The sequence below is a fragment of the Mandrillus leucophaeus genome, unplaced genomic scaffold (assembly GCF_000951045.1).
Source record: "Mandrillus leucophaeus isolate KB7577 unplaced genomic scaffold, Mleu.le_1.0 Scaffold215, whole genome shotgun sequence".
NCBI lineage: Eukaryota > Metazoa > Chordata > Mammalia > Primates > Cercopithecidae > Mandrillus > Mandrillus leucophaeus.
In genome coordinates, this window is record NW_012102199.1 from 1,604,639 (window position 1) to 1,615,446 (window position 10,808).

A 10,808-nucleotide genomic window follows, 5' to 3' on the forward strand; every position below is an offset into this window, starting at 1 on the left:
CACCATGTTGGCCAGGCTGGTGTCGAACTCCTTACCTCAGGTGATTCTACACTCATAAGAGATACTGGTTTGTAATTTTCTCTTTTTTGTAATGTTTTTATCTGGTTTTGGTATCAAGGTAATGGAGGAAGTGTTTTTTCCTCTTCTTTTTTCTGGAAGACATTTTATAGAATCCATGTTAATTATTTTAACATTTGTTAGAATTCACCACTGAAACTATCCAAGCCTGGAGATTTATTTTACAAAATGCTTTTAACCATGAATTTCAAAAAAAAAAGTGGTTTTTTTTTTTGAGACGGGGTTTTGCTCTGTTGCCCAGACTGGAGGGCAGTAGCGTGATCACAGCTCACTACAGTTTGACTCAAGTGATCATCCTGCTCAAGTGATCATCCCGCCTCAGCCTCCCGAGTAGCTGGAACTATAGCCATGTGCCTCCATGCCCAGATAGTTTTTGTTTTTGTTTTTGAGACAGTCTCTCTCTGTCACCCAGGCTGGAGCGCAGTGGCGCAATTTCAGCTCACCACTACCTCTGCCTCCCAGGTTCAAGCGATTCTCCAGGCTCAGCCTCCCATGTAGATAAGATTACAGGCATGCACCACCATGCCCGGGTAGTTTTTGTATTTTTAGTAGAGACAGGATTTCACCTTGTTGGCTGGGCTGGTCACAAACTCCTGACCTCAAGTGATCTGCTCACCCCAGCCTCCCAAAGTGCTGGGATTACAGGCGTGAGCCACCGTACCCAGCCCTAAAAAGGTTTTTTTAAAAAGCCATTCTTGTAGAAGAGGTCTACTGGCTACAGATTCCCTTGGTTTTCCTTTAAGAATGTCTTTATATTTTACCTTTATCCCTGAAGGCTATTTTCACTGGATATGGACTTATGAATTGACGGTTTTTGTTTAGCACTTCAATATGTGATGTCACTTCCTTCTGGCATCCATCATTTCTGGTGAGAAATCCACAGTCCCCCAAATCTTTATTCCCATATAAGTGATGTGTTATTGTCCTCTGGCTGCTTTCCAGATTTTTCTTTGCCTTTAGTTTCAGCAGTTAGATGAGGTGTGCATATCTTTGTGTTTCTACTGTCTGGGATTTGTTCAGCTTCTTGGATCTGTAAGTTTATGTCTTTCATCAAATTGGGAATTTTTCCATCATTGTTTCCTCAAATATGGTTTTTTGTTTTTTTGTTTTGTTTTGTTTTTTTGAGACAGAGTTTCATTCTTGTTGCCCAGCCTGGAGTGCAGTGGCACAATCTCATCTCACTGCAACCTCTGCCTCCTAGGTTTAAGCTGTTAGAAGTAAAATGTTTATTCAGAAACAGAATGCTTGTTCCTCAGTACTGCAAGGAAAGATCAGCATTCAGACAAAAAGTTTTCTCAGCAAGGCAAATTTACCTTCTGCAGAAAGGGTGCTCCTTGCAGATAGAACAATGGCGAGAGCACACCTGAACAAAGGAGGGAAGCCATTTTTATCCCTTATGCAGCTTGTCCCTGCTGCTGTGTCCTATCTCCATTGGCTGGAGCCAGACCTCACAATCTAAGCTAAACCTGACTGCCTAATAACTTAAAACTTTCCTAAATAGGTAAAGACAAGGGAGAACAAAGGAAAAAGAGGAAGTTGACTCATTCCCTTATATCTAACATCCCGTACATCTAAAATAAATATCTTGGTTAAAGTGCAAGGACATAGAATGTACTCATTCCCTTACATCTAACATCCTTCTGTCTGAAACAAATATTTTGGTTAAAGTACAAGGACATAGAATGTGCTTATTCCCTTGTATCTAACATCTCTTATGTCAAAAACAATTATCTTGGTTAAAGTACAAGGACATAGAATGTGCTCATTCCCTTGTATCTAACATCTCTTACGTCAAAAACAAATATCTTGCTTACAGTACAAGGATATAGAATGTACTCATTCTCTTGTATCTAACATCTCTCACATCAAAAACAAATATCTTCGTTAAAGTACAGGGACATAGAATGTACTCATTCCCTTATATCTAACACCTCTTATGTCTAAAACAAATATTTTGGTTAAAGTACAAGGACATAGAATGTACATTATTTCTAACACTTACGATTTATTCTTTAATAAGAAGGGCAACTTTGAAAAGGAACTTTTTTGCTTTCTACAAAGCGATTCTCCTGCCTCAGCCTCCTGAGTAGCTGGGATTAGAGGCATGTGCCACCACACCTGGCTAATTTTGTATTTTTAGTAGAGATGGGGTTTCTCTATGTTGATCAGGCTGGTCTCGAGCTCCCAACCTCAGGAGATCCACCTGCTTTGGCCTCCCAAAGTGCTGGGATTACAGGCATGAGCCACCGCACCTGGCCCCCAGATATGTTTTTGTCATTTGACTCTTCCTTCAGGACGCCAGTGACATGAAAGACCTTTGGTTATTGTCTCATGTGTCCCCGAGGCTGCTTATTTTATTCTATCTTTTCTTCTTTCTGTTAGATTGGACAATTTACATTGATCAGTCTTTAAGTTCATAGGTCCATTGTCCCTTTCCTATTTGTCTCCATTCTGCTTTTTTTTTTTTTTCCGAGATAGGGTCTCACTCTGTCATTCAGGCTGGAGAGCCATGGAGCAAGCATGGTTCACTGTAGCCCCAACCTCCAGGCTCAAGTGATCCTTCTGCTTCAGCCTCCTGAGTAGCTAGGACTACAGGTGTGTGCCACCAAGCCTGGCTAATTAAAAAAAAAAATTTGTAGAGATGAGGGTCTTGCTGTGTTGCCCTGGCTGATCTCAAACTCCTGGGGCAAGTTATCTTCCCACCTCATCTCCCAAAGTGCTGGGGTTACAGGCATGAGCCACGGTACCTGGCCTCCATTCTGCTATTAAGTCCATCGAGCAAGTTGTTTATTTCAGTTATTATATTTTTTAGTTCTAAAATTTCTCCATTTGATTCTTCTCTCTCTCTCTCTCTTTTTTTTTTTTTTTTTTTTTGAGATAGGGTCTTACTCTGTTGCCCAGGCTGGAGTATAGTGGTGCACTTATAGCTCACTACAGCCTCAACCTCCTGTGCTCAAGTGATCTTCCCATCTGAGTGTGCTGAGTAGCTGAGACCACAGGCATGCACCACCATGCCTGGCTAATTCTTTTTATTTTGTATTTTGTAGAGACCAGGACTTGCCATGTTGCCCAGGCTGGTCTCAAACTCCTGGTTGATTCTTCTTTATGAGCTGTTTCTTTGCTGAGACTTTCTATTTTAACATTTGTTGCAAGCATTTGCAGTTTTAAAAATAGCCATTTAAAGTCATCAGATAATCCCAACATCTGTGAAGTGTTGACAGTGGTTGATTGGGTTTGCTAGACAAGTTGACATTTTCGTGGTTGTTTGTGTGCTGAGTAATTTTGGATTGCATCCTGGACTTTTTGAGCATTATGTGGTGATATTCTAGGCCTTACTTAAGCTATATGGGAAATATTGATATTTTTGTTTTAGCCGACAGCCAATCTTACTTTTAGGCCACACGTTCCAACCCCCAACCTGTAGACCATGAACATCACGTCAGTTCTTAAAGCCCCTGTCAAATTTCCAGGTCAAATCTCCTGGGTGTGCACTGCCCAGTGGCCAGTCTGGAACCAGGGTAGTTAGTTCAGTTCTCAAAGTCTTTGGTAAGTCAGAGTGTGGTATACGCACAGGATTCACACATGCTCGATTCTAGAGAGTTCTGGAGACATAAAGCACTTCATGGGGTGACTTTCCTGAGCTTCTGGCTCTGTGCTGTCTACCCGGTACTTTTCTGATACCTTGCGGTTTACTCTGTTGCACACATCTGCCATTGGGCCCACTTCCCAGCCCACATGGAGAGAGGACAGAGTGAGAAAAGGACAGCGGTTGCCCCACCCCCTCGGAACAGTAGCTGGCACCACGGGGCCTGGGACACGAGGAACCAGGGAGACGGGGGGACTTCCGTGTTTTCCAGGAGAGTCGGGAGTTCCTCTTCTGGCCCCAGAGCCAGGCCTGGAGGCTGCACTGAGCTCTCGTGTGCTCTGTGGTGCACACTTCTGCTTCCAGACTGCTGCTGCACTTTCTCATGGGGGCGGTGGGGACACTGCGTTCGGGGCTCTTCCCTGGTCCACCTGCCGCTGTCCTCCGTGTTCCAGCAACTGCCAAGCCGCCTGCCCAGGTTTCAGAGCTGTAGTCAGTGGCAGGGGAAGGGGCACCAGCCGACCCACCTCGCCAGCCGCTTGCTTTTATGTTCACTCTGGCCTCATCCCTGCGGTGTGGGTGGACTGTGATGGGCTCAGCCGATCCAGTCATGCAGGTCACTCGGGCGCCCGTTTCTGACGGCCACAGGCAGTGCAGCATTGGGCACACTTGCTCAGCTCCAGACGTGTGCACTTGGGTGTCTCCGCGACCTGGACCGGGATTTCTGGAGGGCTGAGGCTGCAGACACGGAATTGCCAAGGAGAGTGCTGCCCGGAAAGACTTCCAGCGCGCTCCATGCAGACTTCTTCGCTTTCTTACTTTCTAAGCCATGGGACGGGACAGTGGCCTTGCTAACCACGTTCCCCTCTCCCCTGGGGACCCTTGACTGATGGTTTATTGACCCCAAATCTGGGTGCCCTGGGGTGCAAAGGCAAGTCCCAGGGGACAGCTTAGAGAGAGCCGAGCAGGGAAGCGCTGGGGCTGCGGGGGTCCCTGCCACAGTGCGCTGCTGCATGTGGCTCCACCCCACACAGGGCAGCACAAAGGCAGCTGTCAGAATGCCGCCTTCCTAAGTGGCTTGCAGAGCTGGCAGCTGGGTCAGCATTTGCCTCCAGTTGCGATCATGTGAGTGGAGCCTCATACTTACACAGCCGGGCCCTCAGCAAGCATCCCTTCAGCACCCACTCTGGGAAGTGCACCGGTTCTGGGTGGCTTGTCACACCTCAGCTGAGAAGGTCCCGATTGCTGCCCGCAGGGCTGAGATCAGCCTCATGGACTGAGCGGCTTTTCAGCTCCACTCCCTGGGCCTGCCTTCACGGCATGCGTGACCTCATGTGTTCAGTTACAGCTGGCTGCCGGGACAATCCCGACTCCCTCAGGGGGAGGCAGCACCCAAAGGGAATTAGGGGCTGTGACAGTTGAGAAGAGGGCCCTCCGAGAAGGAGGCAGGCGAAATCCCAATGCTCGGGCTCCTGAACCCCGGCCGGTGAGGGTCCCGAGCTCCTGAGCCTCCGCGTGTCCACTGAGCGCCTGCTGCCACACACGCTGTTTCCAGTGCTGGACATGGCGGCGCACGGCCGCACGTGGCTTCCCGCAGCAGGGAGACAGAGACAGATAAGCAGGCAGTCGCAGGGAAGCTGTTGTGCTCCATGGGATCAGGGAGCTGCTTGTGAGATGAGGACAGGACAGCACCAGGAGGTGAGGCTGGGGAGGTGACAGAACCAGAGCCCTTGGGGCCATGTCCAGTTCCCTGCCCCTCCCCAGGCTGTCATTTGCTTGGCCCCTCAGTTTTCCCGATTCTCTCAGAGGCGGCAAGCTGGTGAGGGTCTGTTTGTCTACCCAGTGCTTTTTGGACATCGTGCAGACTCTGCACAGACTCTCCTGCCACTGTGCAGCCAGGAAACACAGGCCCTGCGCCATGTTAGCCTGGCTGGAGCCAGCATCTGGCCCCAGGTGTCCAAGTCGGTGGCCTTTGGCCCACTTGCTGGTGTGGGCATGGCCTCATGCAGCGTGGCAGTATGCAGTGGTGGCCAGGGCTGCAGCCCCTGCGATTTTTCTGCCTGTCACTCTGTGCCCTCAGCACGGGGCCTCCGATCTGTGCCTGTTTCCTGACTTCTAAAAGGGATGCAAGAAGAGATGCTCCAGCATCTTGGCTCCCTCAGGACAGGCTAGGAGATGCAGGCCCATCGCCCTGGTGTGGATTTTTAATTGCACTTTCAGATGCATCTCGGCATGTGCAGTGGGTTACACCCCCTCAGGTCATCTCCGCACGGTCCCTTCCCCAGAGGTTGTCGAGGCTTGTGTGGAGCGATGCCTGGCGTGGTGGAAATGCTGTCAGTGTCAGCCACTGTGACTGGATTTAAGTTGATTATTTTGGATCAAGTGTTATCACACTTCAGGGTGGCCCTGGGAAGCAGGAAGGGGTCAGGACCCAGGAAGTGCCATCTCTCATAAGCCCTGGGGTGGAGGGGCCGGTGGCCTCCCCAGGAGGCCAAGAGGAGAAACAGCATTCAAGAAAAGCAAGTCTGGCCTGGTCCAAGAGACCCCAGCCCAGCCCACTGGGTGAGCAGGGACCATAAGGTCCTGGCTTGGGGCCAGCCGAGCTCATGGCCTCTCGAGGCTGATTCAGCACAGGGACTAGCTGCCAGGTCGGCCCAGGGGATTCAGGGGGCTCTCAGGAGGGAGGGACTGGTGCCTGAGAGAGAACTCTCAGAGGGGGCTCCAGGCACGCATCACCAAGCCCCATTGTGGCCTGAGGCCTAGAGGGCAGGACCCACAGTGTCCACCTCATGTCCACAGGGCCCCGGCGTTAAGGCTGGAATAGGGGGTGGGTGAGCCTGGGGACCCTCAGCCAGGCATGGGTTGGTTTGGGTTGGGGGTAGGCCTGAGCCACAGTTGGGACTCCCCCAGCTCAGGGGATGCCCAGGAGAGAGATGGGCTTGGAGGTAAGAAGGGCGTTGAGAGTGGGGTGGCCAGAGGGTCACATGACATGGTAGGAGGCAGTGGCTGGTGAGTTGCAGACCTCCCCTCACGCCCACACCACGCCCCCCAGGTCAGCGCCAATGGCAACGTCCTGCGCAGCGAGATCGTGGGCTCCATCAAGATGCGGGTCTTCCTCTCGGGCATGCCCGAGCTGCGCTTGGGCCTCAACGACAAGGTCCTCTTCGACAACACAGGCCGTGAGTACCTGTGCCAAGGGCCCTGCCCATGAGGACGGCTTCACCGGGCATGCACATTACAGCCCAGGGCAGGGTTGGGCCAGGCGGAGGAACAAGCTAGTTTCAAGCACTTGGTTTAGCAGCATTTCACACTGCTTGAGACAGCTGTGTAGAGTATTCATCCATCCCGGGACATAGAAGGCACAGGGGAGTGAAATCCTCCAGTCCAGCTGGGAGGCCCCCATCACCCGGCCTCATGCCAGGTCTTGCACCCTGCCCTGCACTGCCCAGGCCGCTGGAGCTCAGGCTGAGGCCTTGCTGGCTCCCTCCCAGGCCAGGTTCTCCCTTCACCTTGGGCCCTAGGTGTGGGCTGTGTGAAGGCCACGCATGGTGATTCTCACTCCTGCCGCTGGTCTGTAACACTTCCCACGGCAGGGCGGGGTCAGAGGGGCTCAGGGCCTGGGTTTGCAAACTGTGCCTCCCGCCTCTCAGCTGTCACAGGCCACTGGAAGCGGGTGCAGTGGCTAGGCATGCCCCCGTTCCCGGCCCAGTGAGGGCTTCTTGGGCATCAGCCCATGAGGGCAGCTCCCCGCCTGGGGCTGGGCAAGGCCCCACCCACATAGCCCTCAGTGAGGTGGGAAACCGAGGAAGACCCAGGACCCCGTGGATGCCGGGGCCTGAGCCCTTGGGGAGCCCCGAGCCATCCCCCAGCCGAGTCCATCGATCAATCATTCAGTGAACGTGTCCTGAGCAGGTCCCCTGGCTGGGCCCTGGGGTGGCCGCTGGAGACTCAGCATGAACCAGACCCACCAGCCCTGCCCCCCGGGACCCCAGGGGTATGAGGAGTGACGGGGCAGTTGTCTTGGGACCCAGCCTCCTTGGTGTTTGTGGCCCAGGCTGCTGTTACTGCGTGGACTGGGGGCCCTGCTCTGCTGGGGTGGGTCCCAGGGGGTAGGAGTACTGCTGAGAGAGTGACCCGGAGGGCCCAGGTCTGTTCTACCCTCACCCCTGACCCCAGGCGGCAAAAGCAAATCCGTGGAGCTGGAGGATGTGAAGTTCCACCAGTGTGTGCGGCTATCACGCTTCGAGAACGACCGCACCATCTCCTTCATCCCGCCCGACGGCGAGTTCGAGCTCATGTCCTACCGCCTCAACACCCACGTGAGTGTGCCACCCCGGGGCTGGGCTGTTGGTGGCCGCCTCCTCCCCTTCACCTCCAGGAGGTGAAGCCCAGGCAGGCGCCGGGGCTGGCCCCACCCCATGCTCCATGAGCTGCCTGGCTCCGCAGAGATGGAGTCTGAGGACCTGGGACTCCAAGCTTTCTGAGGGGCACAGACCCCTTTGGCCACCACACCTCTTTCCCAGGCAGCCCCCTAGAGCAGGCCCTGCGCATGTTTTCTGCATTTGCACCGAGGCCTCCCTAGTAGCTCCCTGCTGCCTCGGCCTGTCTGCCCTGACCCTCCCTGACGCTGGCCGTGCACTCCCCACAGGGCCCTGGGCCAACAGCTGGGCAGATGGCCCCTTGCCCTGGGCCTTGGTTTCCCCTCTGAAATGGGCCTTTGTCAAACACGGCTAGGTGTGAGCACCCTCTCTGCCCTCCTCGGCAGGTCAAGCCTTTGATATGGATCGAGTCGGTGATTGAGAAGCACTCCCACAGCCGCATCGAGTACATGATCAAGGTGCGGGGGCCCGAGGCCACCCACTGAGGGCCTTCTGGTGTCTCTGGCCCGTCCTGGGGGCCTAACCGAGGGCTGGGGGTGCCATAGGGGTGCCATCCATGCACCCTCGCTGTGGCCTCAGATGCAGGAGTGGCCTGACACTGAGGAGACACCGCCTGGGGCCTGCTCCTAGATGGTGCCACTTGTGGGGAGGGGCCTGTAACTAGGCATCCAGGACACTCCCAGAGGTATTGCCCCCAGTGGAGCACCTCTGCCCCTCAGTGACCCTGTCCAGCGCAGCCTGGCCCTGGGACACAGACATTGTCCTAGGAGGGCAGGGCAGAGGGAGGGATGGGGAGCCTTGGAAGCTGAGCAGACAGGAGGACAAAGATGAAACACCTGAAATTAGGCCTTGGGAGAGTCTCAAGGGTAGGAGTGGGGGTGGGTAGTGCCTGGAGAAGTGGGGCTAGGGAGGATTCCCCAGGCCAGGCTGAGGGACATGTGGCCTGGAGGGGCTGGGCTAGCTCACTTTGGCCTCCATAACCCCGGGCCGCATCGGCCTGGCCTGCAGGCCAAAAGCCAGTTCAAGCGGCGGTCAACAGCCAACAACGTGGAGATCCACATTCCCGTGCCCAATGATGCCGACTCACCCAAGTTCAAGACGACGGTGGGGAGCGTCAAGTGGGTCCCCGAGAACAGCGAGATCGTGTGGTCCATCAAGTCCTTCCCGGTGAGCACTCCATCCAGACATCCACATGCCCCCTGCAAGGCAGCCTGGGTGCCGCAGGACCCCCACACCTCGAGATGGGGTGACCGTGGCCACCGTGTCCCCCACACCTGGGGCTTCTGAAAGGGTGGACGGAGAGCCAAGGACTGGAGGGAAAGCGGGAGGAGTCAGAGGCTGACTCGGCCCCTGGGCCCCTTTCTGCTTTCCTCTTGTTTGTGAACCAGCCTCTGTCTTCAACCTCAGGGCAGTGCCCTCTCCCTCCCTCTCTGTGCCGCCCCCGAGTACTGATGTGAGATGGGGCTCCTGTCCATGCAGGCCCTGGAGGAGCCCCATCCACTCTGGCAGGTGCAGGGCCCTTTCCGTGCAGGCTCAGCCTTGCCTGCCATCAAGGGGCATGGCTGCCTGTAGGCCAGAGCAGCACAGCCTCCCGAGCCCTGCACCAGCCGCCCATGTCCTGGGCCAGCTCTGCACCGGCATGACTTCCCCGGCACCGTGTTAAGGATTCTGAGGGCTTGAGTCTGGGCTTGCCGGGTGTACGCAGTGCACAGAGAGGCTAGGCCCGGGCATGGCTCTGGAGCCAAGCCAGGTGGCACTGACCTGCTCCGCCAGGCGGGCTCGGGGCAGGTGCTACTTTCCATGTTCTCCCGTCTCTCCGGCTGCAGCCCCAGCTGAGTTAAGCTGGAAATGCTGCAATTCAAGCGCCTTGAATTTCATGATGGCACTTTCCCTCCCAGCCTCAATCTAATCACATGACATAAAATGCAGACAGTAGAGGAAGGAGAGAGAAAAGCCCATTACCCCACCACCTAATACTCCCGTCAGCCTTTCTGCGCGTCTCCTTCTCACCTTTCTTTCTGCGTATTTTGGTCTTCCTCATTATACGCAAGTAGAGCCAACTCTGCGCCTGCCCTTCCACGCAGCGCTGCGGCAGAGCATTTTCCTTCTGGTGTTCACTGTCTTCTTGGCGGTTGGCTTTGGGAGCTGTGGAATATTCCATGGAGGGGTGGTGACCATCCCTGATTGTTGGATTATCTCCTCTTTTCCTGCAATTCCACTGTTGAAAATAGTGTTTATCATTTAAAACACAATGGGAGAATACCTCATCAAATAAACAGCATGGTGAGCTGTAGACGGAGGAGGAAGGGACAGGGCTAAAGGCCGAGACACAGGCCGGCGTGGACCATGCTTGTGTAGATTTGACTTCGAAGCCGTGCACAGGCACACCTCATTTTATTGTGTTTCCCGGATACTGCATTTTTATTTTTGTTTCAGTTTTTAAACAAATGGAAGGTGTGTGGCAACCCTGTGTTGAGCAAGTCTGTTGGCGCCATTATCCCAACAGCACGAGCTCACTTCGCGTCTCTGTGTTGTCACTCTTTAGCAATAAAGTATGTTTTAACTAAGGTATGTACATTCTCTTAGACATAATACTGTTGCACATTATTCAGACTACATTATACAGTAAGCTTTTTTTTTTTTTGAAGACAGTCTTGCTCTGTCACCCAGGCTGGAGTGCAGTGGCACAATCTCGGCTCACTGCAGCCTCCACTTCCCAGGTTCAAGTGATTCTCCTGCCTCAGCCTCCTGAGCAGCTGGGATTACAG

At 53.8% G+C, this 10,808-nt stretch overlaps 1 protein-coding gene across 4 annotated transcripts in view; it reads left to right on the forward strand.

The window, feature by feature from the left end:
• Positions 1–10,808, forward strand: part of AP1M1 (adaptor-related protein complex 1, mu 1 subunit) — a 32,664-nt gene that overhangs the window by 16,700 nt on the left and 5,156 nt on the right. For 3 of the 4 annotated variants that reach the window (XM_011980603.1, XM_011980604.1, XM_011980606.1), the window contains 4 exons: positions 6,714–6,840; positions 7,838–7,980; positions 8,427–8,498; positions 9,049–9,207. In XM_011980603.1, the coding sequence (XP_011835993.1) occupies positions 6,714–6,840; positions 7,838–7,980; positions 8,427–8,498; positions 9,049–9,207 (501 nt within the window). The remainder of the gene's footprint in view (positions 1–6,713; positions 6,841–7,837; positions 7,981–8,426; positions 8,499–9,048; positions 9,208–10,808) is intronic. The other variant, XM_011980605.1, reaches the window with a different exon arrangement.